This window comes from Myxocyprinus asiaticus, chromosome 22, assembly GCF_019703515.2.
Source record: "Myxocyprinus asiaticus isolate MX2 ecotype Aquarium Trade chromosome 22, UBuf_Myxa_2, whole genome shotgun sequence".
Classification (NCBI taxonomy): domain Eukaryota; kingdom Metazoa; phylum Chordata; class Actinopteri; order Cypriniformes; family Catostomidae; genus Myxocyprinus; species Myxocyprinus asiaticus.
In genome coordinates, this window is record NC_059365.1 from 36,117,410 (window position 1) to 36,133,152 (window position 15,743).

General features: G+C 42.6%; 1 protein-coding gene across 1 annotated transcript in view; it reads right to left on the reverse strand.

Annotated features, from left to right (window-relative positions):
• LOC127413415 (diacylglycerol kinase theta-like) overlaps positions 1-15,743 on the reverse strand; it is a 72,187-nt gene that overhangs the window by 17,426 nt on the left and 39,018 nt on the right. The window contains exons 10-16 of the mRNA XM_051650561.1: positions 13,928-14,018; positions 13,018-13,072; positions 10,944-11,005; positions 10,097-10,247; positions 7,478-7,516; positions 6,500-6,615; positions 5,035-5,186 (exon numbers count right to left, since the gene is read on the reverse strand). Of these exons, the coding sequence (XP_051506521.1) occupies positions 5,035-5,186; positions 6,500-6,615; positions 7,478-7,516; positions 10,097-10,247; positions 10,944-11,005; positions 13,018-13,072; positions 13,928-14,018 (666 nt within the window). The remainder of the gene's footprint in view (positions 1-5,034; positions 5,187-6,499; positions 6,616-7,477; positions 7,517-10,096; positions 10,248-10,943; positions 11,006-13,017; positions 13,073-13,927; positions 14,019-15,743) is intronic.

The following is a 15,743-nucleotide window of genomic DNA, read 5'->3' on the forward strand; positions in this document are numbered from 1 at the left end:
GCGAGAATAGCAGGGAAGGGCGAGTCGAAACATAATAGAAAAGGCATGAGCTCTAGATTCCTATAAACGTTATACTTCCAGAGGGATTCTTCCCGCTGTGGACTGAAAGCACTATTTGCATCACAGTACAAAGACACTGAAATGTGCCTGAGGATGGCAGCCCCTCTGATTTGGGCGTGCGCAGAGTAGGGCGTGCGCCAGGTCTCAGTAAGCTTCATATGAACATCAGGGAAGAATGACACTGCTTTCCGAACCACGGTCTGTTGATGGCGAACGGTGTGCAGGAATCATTCATTCAGACAAAAATTTTCTGACTTGACAGGAGGCAACCACTCAAGGCCGAGCTCCTCGACTGCATGCGCAATGACGTGGAGTAACTCGTATGGCCAGTGCGTGCTCCTCACCCTCGGTGGGGGGAGGGGCTTCAGCATCGTCCATGGACCATTCTTCCGATGCTGCTTCAGACCCACCAAATATGACAACACCATGCTCATTCATAGAGGGCCGGAGGTCGTCACGTGCATACTGCACTGGCAAAAATGCTGCGTGGGAAGATCGAGGGGCTCATGGGGCTTGCGCTGGTGCAAGATCCTCCTCGGTTTCTTCCAGCTCTACCTCGCAGCCCCTCCGTGCTTCCTCACGTGGTCCATTGAGGAAGCGGTTGTGAGGGCGCATGAGGCGGAATCGTCCCTCAGAACCCTAGAGCGGAGCGTTTTGAGACTCATGTCCTCACAGTGAGGGCAGCCTGTCCCCATGTGAGCTGCTTTGGCGTGGGCAGCACAGAGCGAATGCAGCTCTCATGTTGGTCTGATGGAGCGATGTGTCGCTCACAGGAACACTTGTGATATGACATCTTTAAAAAGACACGTACACACAAGCCGCTATTTTATGAGTTTTTTATGTCACTTAGATGGAATATTGCATATATATATATATATATATATATATATATATATATATATATATATATATATATATATATATATATATATATATACACATACACACACACGTACTCTCAGCCTGAATGATGCCGGCCGCCCGGTCGCATTAGCCCAGCAGCTCCGTGATGCCTGCTGAAGATGGGTGCTGGCCCAGGAAGGCCCTGGCTTGGAAGATGTCATCGAGCTGATGGTGCTGAAGCAGCTAACTGTTCGCCTGCCCAGTAGTACCCATGGATTCAGTGCCATCGCCCCACGTTGGTGGATGACACCCTCCAGCTGGCCGAAGCCCACATGGCGGCCTACCCGGAAGCCGGGGAGCAGTCTAGATCTCTTTCTCTCTCCCCCCCCCCCGCTTCTCCTCCTCCTCTTGCTCCTCCCCCCTCTCCTCCCTCTCGCCCTATACCCGCTCCCCGAGTGGTGCCACCCATACTGGCGCCCTGCCTTTGCGGACTGCACTATGCGCCGGCCCCCTCCCCTACCTCTTCCATTGTCCTTCCTAGGTTGATGTCTCCGCCGCCACGAGTGCAGCCAGGAAGCCTGGGCCAGTCTGCCGGAGTTGTGGGGAACCGAGACACATCCAAAGCCGGTGTCCAGTAAGGGAGGCGGAGACGTGGATCCGGGTACCTGAAATGCCAAACACTGCCCCCGATCAAGCAGGGATGTACCGTGTACCGGTAAAAATTAAGGAGCACACATACGAAGCCCTGGTGGATTCGGGCTGTAATCAAACCTTGATCCACTGCAGCTTGGTTCATGACGGGGCTTTGGGTACAAAACACAAGGTGATGGTGAGGTGTGTGCATGGGGATGTTCACAAATACTACCGTTATTCAATTTCGGGGAGTAAAGCATAGTGGAGGCCGCGGTTAATTCTTGCCTCACCCATCCACCGATTCTGCGAACTAATTGGCCGGGGTTTAAATGATTATTAAAAGCGGTGTGTGTGGATGGGTCCTGCAAACCAAAAACACGTTGTATGATGTGTGACGCGATGGTTGGAAGGGCAGAGCTGGGGCCGTCCGCATCTGCTCAGCATCAGAATGACGCAGGAGGGGAATCCTCCGGCATTCCCAGCATAGGGAATTCCCAGAGGGGGACTTCCCTCCTGAGCAGTCGCGTGACGAAACCCTTAGGCACACCTTTGACCAAGTGAGAGTAATCGATGGCCAGCAGCTCCAGCCCGACGTCACCCTCACATATCCGTATTTTTCAATTATTAGGGACCAGTTGTATCGAGTGATGCAGGACACTCAAACCCATGAAAATACAACCCAGTTATTAGTCCCAAGGAGCCGTCGGGAAACACTCTTCCAGGCTGCTCACCACAATCCTACGGCGGGTCACTTAGGGCAAGAAAGAACACTACACTGTTTAATGGCCCACTTTTATTGGCTGGGCATTCACATGGATGTACGCAGATGGTGTGCGGCATGCCGTGAATGTCAGCTGGTGAATCCACGGGCCACTCAAAGAGTGCCATTGTGCCCATTACCGTTAATTGAGGCCCCCTTCGAAAGAATTGGAATGGACCTCACCGGGCCATTAGAATGGTCAGCACACGGATATCGGTTTGTATTAGTCCTGGTGGATTATGCAACGCGATATCCGGAAGCAGTGCCTTTACGCAACATCTCAGCAAGCAGTGTTGCGGAGGCACTCTTCAAATTTATCTCCCAGGTGTGGATTCTGAAAGAAATCCTCACCGACCAAGGCACAAAGTTTATGTCACGTACACTACGCAAACTTTATGAATTGCTGCGGATTAAATCGATCTGCAGTGTTTATCACCCACAAACTGACGAGCTGGTGGAACGGTTTAATCGCACCCTGAAAAACATGATTCGTAAGTTCGTACACGAGGATGCTAGAAATTGGGACAAATGGCTGGAACCCCTTTTATTTGCAGTCAGCGAGGTCCCGCAAGCCTCCACTGAGTTTTCCCCTTCGAGCTCCTGTATGGATGCCTGCCCCGCGGGGTGCTTGACGTCATACGGGAGGCGTGGGAGGAAGGACCTTCCCAGAGCAAAAATTAAATTCAGTACGTCCTTGATCTTCGAGCAAAGCTACACACACTGGGTCGGTTGTCACAACAGAATTTGCTCCAAGCTCAAGAGACACAAAGCCGGCTCTATAATAGGGGTGCCCAGCTACGGGAATTTGCACCGGGAGACAAAGTACTTGTATTACTCCCCACATCGAGGTCAAAATTACTCACCAAGTGGCAAGGACCCTTTGAGGTTACACAGCGAGTTGGGAACCTCAATTATGAAGTTAAACGAACGGATAGAGGCGAGGCACTTCAAATTTACCACCTCAACCTCCTCAAATTAAAGAGAGACGGTCCCCGTGTCCATGGCGATGGTATTTTCCTTAGAGGGTGGAGCTCGGGCCAGAGGTGAAGTTCAAAGTCGATCCATTGGCAGAGGCATATGAAGCATCTAAGAGCCGTGCTGAGGTCGCTGAGGCGGGCGGGACTCACGGCAAACCCGAAAAAGTGTGCAATTGGGCGGGTGAATGTACGGTATCTGGTCTTCCACTTGGGACATGGGCAGTCACGACCCCAAATTGATAAAACTACAGCGATAGCGGCCTGCCCACGTCCCAAGTCCAAAAAGGAGGTGAGACAGTTTATGGGGTTGGCTGGCTATTACAGAAGGTTTGTGCCAAATTTTTCTGATGTCTCCAGCCCCTTGACTGATCTCACTAAAAGGGGGTGCCAGATCCGGTCCAGTGGATGGAGGCATGCCAACAGGCTTTCACGAGAGTGAAATCTGCACTCTGTGGTGGGCCGCATCCCTTCATTTTACAGGGGTGGCTGTGGCTCAGGTGGTAGAGCGGGTTGGCCACTATTCGCAGGGTTGGCGGTTCGACTCCCAGCCCACATGACTCCACATGCCGAAGTGTCCTTGGGCAAGACACTGAACCAAGTTGCTCCCAATGGCAGGCTAGCGCCTTGCATGGCAGCTCTGCCATCATTGGTGTGTGAGTGTGTGAATGGGTGAATGCTTTGAAAACCACTAAGGTTAAAAAAGCACTATATAATACATATAATTGACCATTTACAGAGAGGGGATTGGGGCCGTACTCTCGCAGGGGGTGGAGCGTACATTAGTCGTAAGCTCTCTTTGAGAGTGACTATGATATACTATGTACAGTGACTATGTACAGCACAATGGAAAAAGTGTGGCCATCAAGTGGGCAGTCCTAACCCTCCACTATTACCTGCTGGGGCAGGCCTTCATCCTCCACTTGGATCACACCCCACTTTAGTGGCTCCATCACATGAAGGATGCCAACGCATGGATCACTCGTTGGTACCTGCCACTCCAGCCCTTCAAATTCAAGGTGATCCACAGGCTGAGGCCATGGTTGTGGCTGATTTCCTCTCCAGAAATGGGGGGGGTGTTAGCAGGCTGGGCCTGGGTCGGGGTATGTGGAGTGGGACATGGTCATGTGTCTGTCACTGGGGAGAGAGGAAGTGGTAAGGGCCATCACCTGGTGATTAATGATGCATAACATGCATCATGATGAGCTTGAAAAGGCTGCCGAGAACACCAGAGAGAGACAGTCCAGTGACATTGTGTGTGTGCGTGCCTATTGCAAAGCTTACCATTGGTATCTGTGAAGCTAAAGAGTTAATGTTGTGCTTGTTAAGCTGAAAAGCCCAAAGACTGTGTTTGTGAAACTGAGAGACCATTAAAACTTGACTTACCTGGACTGCCACCCCGCCTCTCGCTTCCTTCCTTTTATTGGAACTTTTACAATATACCATATGTGCCCACTTATATAGGGCAAATGCATGCCTAAAAGGGTGGGGCTCAAACACCATTGCCGATCATAAGACTGACATTATGATACAAAGGCTTCAACTAGGTCGTGGAAAAGGAATTTCCCCAAAGCGTTCAGCAATGTCTCGTGAACTGAATCGATAGAGAACTATTGCTTTCATTAAATGTTGCATCCACACCACTAGGTGTCACTGCCATATCGGGCAGCGCAGCAAACAAAAATTTCTTAGGGCAAATATAACCATCTTTAACTGGATTATACAATAATAAATATAGTGGTTTGTGAAGAAGGGTGATCTGACCCAGGAAGTGGTCCTCCACTGCTTAGCTCAAACACTTGGTGAGGGTTTAAAAGTTTCCGAAAACTGTACAAGATCTCTCTGCCCTTTAGACTGCCACTTTTAGGGTTGACAAAGACCAGCAAAGGACAACTTCCTTTGGCCAGCTTACTTTGCTGCGAGGAGAGATAAACACACACACACACACACACACACACACACACACACACACACACAAAACATTGGTTACACTGGTAGAAGAAAATTACATTTCGATTATATTATATTTTCTCTGTTAGCCACTAGAGGGCAGTGGCATCTGAAGCTTGGATCAGTATTGTACAGTAAGCTCTGATGAACAAGCCTCTATTGTTTATTATTTCACATGCAGTGAAGAGCATGTGACCTACTGATCACATTGAAGTCAATATAGATGACCATTTTGATCAATACCAGCTATGGGTCTCATCAAACTTAAGTTCTTAAGCCTCAGCCCCACTGGTCTTAAAGGGATAGTTCATCCAAAAAAGAAAATTCTGTCAACATTCAATCACCCTCATGTTGTTCCAAACCCCTATGCCTTTCTTTCTTTCATAGAACACTGATTCTATACAATAATGGTGACCGAAGCTAACATTCTGCCTAACATCTGCTTTTGTGTTCCTCGGAAGAAAGACATGTGGTTTGGAACAACATAAGTGTGAGTGAATGATACAGAATTTTAATGGACAAACTATTCCTTAAAAAACAAACATAAAAGTAAAATAGGGTCCAAAAGTCTCAAGTCCAAATTGAAAATCTGGGATTCAAAATTGAATTTAAACCCGGAAATAAATAAGATTATGAAGATTTGAAGACTGGCATACAGTAACATACATCAATAATCATCAGATTTTGCACAAACTACATGCTGTGATTAAAGCAAAAGGGGGAAATACCAAACACTAAGAAATGTTTAAACTGTTAATTTTTCAGTATAACTTTTCACTCCAATTCTAATGCGGATCACATAATAAAAAAATAAAAAAATAAATATTACTTTAGAAAAATACAGGCATTTTCACTAGTGTTTTTAGACTTTTGGACGCCATTATACTTTATAACTTTAGACTTCTGAGACTATCTCTCTGGAAGGCAAATGTCAGCTGATAAAAAATGCAAATACAGTGTCCACAAATGGAAATGAGGTACTGGATACATATTAAAAGTAGATTTTTACATTTAACGTTATTAAAATTGTGTTGTTAGACTATAAGGATACGGCACATGCAAGTCCTAAAGACAGTTATTACACTAATATGTGGCACACACACGCACATTATATTTACACTGGCTAGTCCTAAGGCACAGTTTCTGAATGCAAATTAAGTATTCAAATTCAGAAAAAAAACCCATCCTGCCTACATTAATACACACTTCAGATATACCCATTGTGTGCCATTGTCATTCAGCAGTATGTACTATATGTATTTGTGAGATGATGTTGTACCATGATCTCGGGTACGACGAGTGAGTAGAGCGGTTTGCCACTGATGTTAATGTCTTTGGCTAGCATGTAAATCCTCTCGGCTTCAGAGAAACAGCTGATCTGCAGAACCACAGCACCTGAAACGCAACACACCAGCTTAATTATACACCCACTCACACCTGGGACGCAATTATTTTGACTTCTCAGCACAATTATTTTTAAATCCTACATCCTATGTTAAAATGGCATAAGGATAAAGAATATAAAAAATAATCTCAATACAAGGCTCCTCAGGACTGGTGCTAACTGATAGGAGTTTTATGATGGCCAATGTTAAAGTGTCCATTTCATTTGAGATAACGGGGTGGCTAATGGCTGATATAACCTACATAAAATAGCTGAAATTAAACGTTTATTTAACACAATATTTACTCAAAATGCATATTTGCAATTCATAACATTTTACTTCAACAGAACACAGTGCTACTTTTGAATAGCCATCAATAAAGAACATTTTTTGCCACCAGACTGGTTTTAACATAGTTATGGCATCTACCAGCAGCTAACTGGCCCATGTTAACCAGCCAAGATTTAACCACTTGATATGCACTAACCGCTGGCTGACAGCTCCAACAGGAAACTGTAATTTTAATGGCTCTGCACAAACCAACTAAAAACATTCTAACAACATAATAAAAAAATTCAGCGCATCAAGGCAAATGAGGCAGTGGGAATGTCGTGGATGATTGAGAACAACTGCGAGTTCCCTCTTAAAAGCGTATGTGTGCTGTGGAACAACGACTTTCATTTACCGAGCTTTGAGAGTAGGCCAGACTTCAGCAGCCAGACTGTGATCGAAATACAAAGCGGGCAGTTTATTCTGCTGCATGCACCAGCCACCTTCAGTGTTATCAAATAAAGTCCTGCAGTTTACAAGCAGAACTCTGTCCTCCCACAGTGCCCCAGGAATTATGCTTGCAGTTGCCATGGAACTCTTACCTTGTCCGCCGTACACGTGAGTGATGGTGATAAGGTGACCTGGAGTGAGAATATGAGGAGAGGGGAGATAGATAGATAGATGAGATAGAGAGAGAGAGAGAGAGTCACTATGTCATCCACGCTAATCCGTCTCAGCAAAGCAGTGACAAGCATATTTATCATCAGATCCAGTACAAGATGACTTATGTCAGACTTATAGATCATCACTGCTTTAGGAAAATGTCTTAGTTGTCTTCTTAGAAAGATGAATAAAATGCAAGAGATCGATGGGATAAATGGCTAAAATCTGAGTCATGTGAACAATAGACGGGCGAATCTCAAGAACACTGTCAAGACCATTTAGATTTTTTATTTGTGACATTAGTTTCAATTGATAATGTGACAATTTAGCACGCCCGTCCCCCCAAATTATTAGTAGCCTGTTGTAATGCGAAAAAATCTCACCTATTGCTGTAATGCAAAAATAATTGTATATCATTTAGAACTTTTAAAATTAACACGTTAAACAGGGCCAGCACCCTAACCCCCTCTTAGACGCAGCCATGACTTTAAAGCATGCAATTAAATCAAGATGATTAAAAAACCTTTAACAGAAAAAAAACAAACCCAAAAAAGCATTTGAACAGAAAACAAATGATGTGATTAAATTAGATTAAAGTGATGGTTCACACAAAAATGAAAATTCTCTCATTATTTACTCACCCTCATGCCATTCCAGATGTGTATGACTGACTTTCTTCTGCTGAACATAAACAAAGATTTTTAGAAGAATATCTCAGCTCTGTAGGTCCTTTTAATGCAAGTGAATCGTGACCAATATTTTGAAGCAAAAAAAAAAAACAATCACAAAGTCAGCATAAAAGTAATCCATACGACTCCAGTGGTTTAATCCATATACACTGATCAGCCACAACATTAAAACCACTGACAGGTTAAGTGAATAACATTTATTATCTCATTACAATGGCACCTGTCAAGGGGTGGGATATATTAGGCAGCAAGTGAACAGTCAGTTCTTGAATTTCATGTGTTGGAAGCAGGAAAAATGGGCAAGTGTAAGGATCTGAGCGACTTTGACAAGGGCCAAATTGTGATGGCTAGATGACTGGGTCAGAGCATCTCCAAAATGGCAGGTCTTGTTGGGTGTTCCCGGTATGGGCACAAATTGCTGAAAACTTAATGCTGGCCATGGTAGCGAACACACAGTGCATCGCAGCTTGCTACATATGGGGCTGCGTAGCAGCAGACCGGTCAGAGTGCCCGTGCTGACCCCTGTCCACCGCCGAAATCGCCTACAATTGGCATGTGAGTGTCAGAACTGGACCATGGAGCAATGGGAGAAGGTGGCCTGGTCTGATAAATCACGTGTTCTTTTAGATCATGTGGACGGCAAGGTGCGTGTGCATTGTTTACCTGGGGAAGAGATGGCAGCAGGATGCACTATGGGAAGAAGGCAGGCCGGCGGAAGCAGTGTGATGCTCTGGGCAATGTTCTGCTGGGATACTTTGGGTCCTGGCATTCATGTGGATGTTACTTTGACACGTACACCTACCTAAAGATTGTTGCAGACCACATACACCCCTTCATGGCAACGGTATTCCCTGATGGCAGTGGCCTCTTTCAGCAGGATGATGCGCCCTGCCACACTGCAAAAATTGTTCAGGAATGGTTTGAGGAACATGACAAAGAGTTTAAGGTGTTGACTTGGCCTCCAAATTCCCCAGATCTCAATCCGATTGAGCATCCATGGGATGTGTTGGACCAGCAAGTCCAATCCATGGAGGCCCCACATCGCAGCTTACATGACTAAAAGGATCTGCTGCCAATGTCTTGGTGCCAGATACCACAGGACACCTTCAGAGGTCTTGTGGAGTCAATGCCTCGATGAGTCAGAGCTGTTTTGACGGCACAAGGGGGACCTACATGATATTTGGCAGGTGGTTTTAATGTTGTGGCTGATCGGTATATTTAGAAGTGATATGATAATTGTGGGAGAGAAACAGATCAATATTTAAGTCCTTTTTTACAATAAATTCTCCTCCCTGCCCAGTAGGTGGCGACATACACGAACAATGCGAATCACCAAAAACAAAAGAATGTGGAAGTGAAAGTGTAAATTTATAGTAAAAAAGGCCTTAAATATTGATCTTTTTGTCATCCACACTTATCATATTGCTTCTGAAGACATAGATTTAACCACTGGAATCATATGGATTACTTTTATACTGCCTTTATATGCTTTTTGGTGCCTCAAAGTTCTGGCCACCATTCACTTGCATTGTATGGACCTACAGAGTAGAGATATTTTTCTAAAAATTTTGTTTGTGTTTTGCAGAAGAAAGTCAAACACATCTGGGATGGCATGAAGTAAATGATGAGAGAATTTTCATTTTTGGTGAACTAAACAACATGACATTTCATTGTACATGTACAGTGGCACTAAAGGTATCTTGTATCTTGTATTCCTTTAATTGTTATGAATATAATATGGCAATATAAAAAATTCTTAATGGTCTTAAAAAAGGGTCCATTTTCATTATTCAAAATATAATTTTTTATTTTTGTCTAACTTAGTGGGCTTTTGGACACACACACACACACACACACGTGCAGACTCACTCTTGATGGCCAGGTTTTCTGACAGCAGTTGTGTGTATTCTTCTTTGCTGAGTTGTGTTGGAAGGCCTCCCAGCATCAGATTCACCTGCACCACTCGATTCCTGCTCTCCTCGATGTAAAACCTTGTCTGGTTCATCTGCCGCAATGATGTCTAAAAATCACGAGTCAGATTAAACAGAGAAGCTCTCACAACCAATCACACTGCATGAGTCAAACTCACAAAAACATGTCCAGGTCACATTTCACCAAGAAACCAAAAGGACTGCTTTTTAGTATCACTTTTTTTTTTAGTTGCATTGTGAAATTATTTTCTTGACAATTAGGCAGGTAAAAAAATATAAATTTTTAAAAATGTAATGTATTTATACATCATGATAGCATTTGCTATAGAATGAGAATTGCAACATCCCAATATAATTATAGAATATTGTAATTCTCATTCCATAATAAATGCTACAATGATGTATAAATACATAAAAAAATGTAATAATATATTTTTTATTATTATGGTAATGACAATGAGACAGTGGGTGCAGTCATGCGTTGCACTGAAAATGCCACTATGATTTATGCAATCTTAATATTCATAAAAACAATCTTCTTTATCTTTAATACTTTTTTTGATGGGTGGGGGATGAGTGGGTTGGGAATATGACCCAGACATGCTCTTGAAATTCATCCATATAGAAGACAAGCAAGCATACAACTGTACAAGGCTAAAATGAAACACCCCAAACACATGCAAATGCATCATAAGATTAGTAGATATGCTACTGTATTCTTATCAAGGCACATCACCTTGAGTGTTCACCCAAATGCCAGGCAATATCAACATGAATCCACATACCTTCCTTAACTCCTGCAGTTTGTCCAGTAGAAGCTCCTGACCAGTCAGGACTTGCCGTTGAACTGAAGATTGACGAGAAACATGACACAGATATGGAGGTTAGCAATATCATAAGAATTGACACACACCTGCACGCTTACTTTCAGAGACCCCATGTTGAAAAGGGCTGCATCAAAATCCCTTTAGATAGATATCTACTGAGAAAATGACACCAAACTGGGCAAAAATACCTTAATAGTTCACCTGAACAATGAAAATTCTTACATCACTTCTCTTGCCAACCCAGATGGGGGATCTTCTGCAGAACACAACTGAAGATGTTTAGAAGAATATCTCAAACATCTGTTGGTCCTTACAATGCAAGTGAATGGTGACTAGACCTTTGAATCTCCAAAAATCACATAAAGGCCTCATAAAAGTAATCCATATGACTCAAGTGGTTTAATCCACATCTTCAGAAGCAATATGATATTTAAGTCCTTTTTTTTTTTTTTTTTTACCATAAATCTCCAATTTCACTTTTACTCAATCTCAACTTTCAAAATGTGAAAGCGAAAGTGGAGATTTATGGTATAAAATGGCTAAATATTGATTTGTTTCTCTTCATGATAGGTGTGGGAGAGAAACAGATAAATATTTGTCCTTTTTTTTCTTCCTTTTTTTTATCATAAATCTCCACTTTCACTTACAAAATGTGAAAGTGGATATTTATAGTAAAAGGGAAAGTGGAGATTTATGTTAAAAAAAGAACTGAAGTATTGATCTGTTTCTCACCCACACCTATCATATAGTTTCTGAAGATATGGATTAAACCACTTGAGTCATATGGATTACTTTTGTAAAAATGCCACCTTGCTGTCCCAATGGCGGAATACAGCGAAGTGGTTAAGGTATCTGCGCGTTCGTCTTTTTCATGCGCGTGTGGCTGTAGCGTCATAACTATTTGATTTAGTTAAGACCGAATCTGACTCCATTAATAATTTAATCTGACTCCAATTTAATTAGACCTCGAATTTAGGTTGAGATTCCAATTATTATTGATCAATTGAGATCTTATCTAGATTTGGATAATTGATTATTCTGACTACAGATAATTCCAATGAACAATGTGCTAAATTTCCTTAAATACCCAAACCACAACCAAATGGAATGACAATAAGAATTTGGGGATGAATAGGTTTGGAAGTCCTGGGGTCACAACTTATCTGCACACAGGAGGTTGGCACGCCCCTAGAATTGGTCAGAATTCCTCTAAATTCTCAAAACTGTGTTATCATGTATTTTACAGTTAAGGTAATGAGACCTTCATTCCAGTCACACAATGAAATGAAACCTGAATAGCCAGACATATATTTAGACATTTGTTACCTACAAGATTTATGTGTGTATTAAGGTGATTTTGAGCCGAGGGGGACATGAGGGGGGAGGAGGAGAGAACATATGTGAAAGACAACTATGAGGCAATTCTTGCTCAGTTGGGTGTGAGATGTTATCTTTGCAAGAAAGTTTCTGTGCTGATTTTCTCAGAGATCAAACATTTGCTCTTTGCCTCCCTGGGGAGTTTTATCCTTTGAATGCAAACATCTTGGCACCACGCCTTACACTTTTATGTGGCCTTTTTGTGATTTTCGAAGATTCAAAGGTCTGATCACCATTCACTTGCATTGTAAGGATCAACAGATATTTTAGATATTCTTTTAAAAATCTTCAATTGAGTTCAGCAGAAGAAAGAAAGTCATACATATCTGAGTAAATGATGAGAGAATTTTTATTTTTTGGGTGAACTATAACTTTAACTGACATTTTTATTTACTGTCTTTGAGTTGTTGTATTAAATTGGTTTTAAATGGCAGACAACATGAAATGAAAAAAATAAATAATCCAGGACAAATCAGTGTTTTAAAACCCTATGGCCAACGCTGAAAGCCATATGGTAAGATTATGTAAATGTGGCTTTTAAATGAAAACGTTTTAATCTCTCATCCCAGCAATATCTGGCACAGAACACGTAAGAATTACAAGAGTACAAGCTCTGAGCATCATCATCTGAAGATTTCAGTACAGGTGATCTTACCTTGTTTGCTGCTCATGTAAACTTCTACAAGGTTGAAGTCAGCAGGGTTTTCATTCTAAAGAGATTTACAGAAACCAGAAGGATTAACACTACTTTCTTTGAGCAAGAAATTACAGATAATTAGATTTTTTGCATTTTCTAAAGAAATGTGAGTGGTGCTAGCATGCGCAAAACTTTGAGGTATGAGATGGCCCACTTGTATACATATGAAGAAATTGTATCACTATATACAGCTTAAGTCCCAACTTACAGTTAAAAGACTTAAACACCTTTTTGATAGAAGTATCGCAACGGTCAGTATGGCTTCTGTAGGAATGGAGGTCCAGCCTTACAGTTAATAGAGCCAGTCATCTTTTTGTTTGTTTACTCTAGAACATGCTTGCGCACTTGCTGGACCATCCTGAAAAATAGCATTTTTATGTGCTAAAAAGGCACATGTTATACAATTGCTAACTGCATATCGATGTCAGATTGTATTGCTCATTTGAATTTTGTTATTGTTTATACATGTTCCCCGTTTAAGTAGATAAGAGCCGTGATTGAACATAGCTGCCCAGAAGCATAACGAATATGACCGTCAAATGACCTGACTGGCCTTATAGGGACTTTAATAAAAACTTTTTTGTAGTTGCTTACTGGCTATGTGATTTTTTGCCAGCTGAAAATCGTGAGTCCGATAGTGTAGAAAAGTAATAACACACCTCTGCTCAACAAGTCACATGATTTGAGGTATCATGTCTGTTGCACAAATAGTGTGGGACGAGTTAAGCATAAAGTGTAATGCTTTTTAAACAAAAACTTGTTCAAATGTCCAACCGTAAGTACGAACAATGGTGAGAGTGATGCTTGCCCTCAGCAAGATCCACTAATAACTCTCAATTATGTTTCTGAGAGGTGAATTCCAAGTTACCTGTTTTCCAAGTTGTGAGAGCACTTCCTTTATCACTGAATCTACTGTGCTGCTTTTCCCAGCAGTAACTGAGATGTAGGCAACTCCAACCCTGGCAAAACACACACACACACACACACACACACACACACAAATACGAAATTAAAAAAACCTTCTCTTTCCAAGTTAACTTTCCAGTCTTTTGTGGTTACTGGATAGAGATTTTAAAAAATCATTCAAATTAAGACCTATTCAATAATGAATCAAGACCAATTTGATTTGCTGAAAAGAAGTGACTCAAAAGAACAATTATCTCACTAATTGTACATCAATGGGGTTTGTGAGCAAGTTCTACTCTACAAAAGAGCAATTTTTGATATATTTTAAAACAGGGTAAAACTGAAAAACGTATATTCGCTATAAAAAATTATATAACTTTTCAGATTTCATTAATTTCCATGACTTGAAATGTAGGGCCTTGGAAAACACAATAAAGATTTCCCATGTCCGTAGGAACCCAGCTCATTAATTCATCATTTGTAAAGCATAAATTTTTTTTCCATCTCATGATTCACAAGCGGTTTGGCATCATGTAACTCGCACGCTGGTCTGCCACTGAAACTTCAGAGCATGAGTTGATTTACTGTGGTCAAATATTATAAACTCAGCAAAAAAAGAAACATCCCTTTTTCAGGACACTGTATTTTAAAGATAATTTTGTAAAAATCCAAATAACTTTGCAGACCTTTATTGTAAAGGGTTTAAACAATGTTTTCCATGCTTGTTCAATGAACCATAAACAATTAATGAACATGCACCTGTGGAACGGTCATTAAGACACTAACAGCTTACAGATGGTAGGCAATTAAGGTCACAGTTATAAAAAACTTAGGACACTAAAGAGACCTTTCTACTGACTCTGAAAAACACCAAAAGAAAGATGCCCAGGGACCCTGCTCATCTGCGTGAACATGCCTTAGGCATGCTGCATGGAGGCATGAGGACTGCAGATGTGGCCGGGCAATAAATTGCAATGTCCGTACTGTGAGATGCCTAAGACAGCGCTACAGCGAGACAGGAAGCACAGCTGATCATCCTCGCAGTGGCAGACCATGTGTAACAACAAGGATCGGTACATCTGAATATCACACCTGCGGGACAGGTACAAGATGGCAACAACAACTACCCGAGTTACACCATGAATGCACAATCCCTCCATCAGTGCTCAGATTGTCCGCAATAGGCTGAGAGAGGCTGGACTGAGGGCTTGTAGGCCTGTTGTAAGGCAGGTCCTTACCAGACATCACCAGCAACAACGTCGCCTATGGGCACAAACCCACCTTCGCTGGACCAGACAGGACTGGCAAAAGTGCTCTTCACTGACGAGTCACGGTTTTGTCTCACCAGGGGTGATGGTCGGACTTGCATTAATCGTCAAAGGAATGAGCGTTACACTGAGGCCTGTACTCCGTCATGTGGTACCCTTCCTGCAGGCTCATCCTGACATGACCCTCCAGCATGACAATGCCTCCAGCCATACTGCTCGTTCTGTGTGTGATTTCCTGCAAGACAGGAATGTCAGTGTTCTGCCATGGCCAGCGAAGAGCCCGGATCTCAATCCCATTGAGCACATCTGGGACCTCTTGGATCGGAGGGTGAGGGCTAGGGCCATTCCCCCCAGAAATGTCCGGGAACTTGCAAGTGCCTTGGTGGAAGAGTGGGGTAACATCACACAGCAAGAACTGGCAAATCTGGTGCAGTCCATGAGGAGGAGATGCACTGCAGTACTTAATGCAGCTGGTGGCCACACCAGATACTGACTGTTACCTTTGATTTT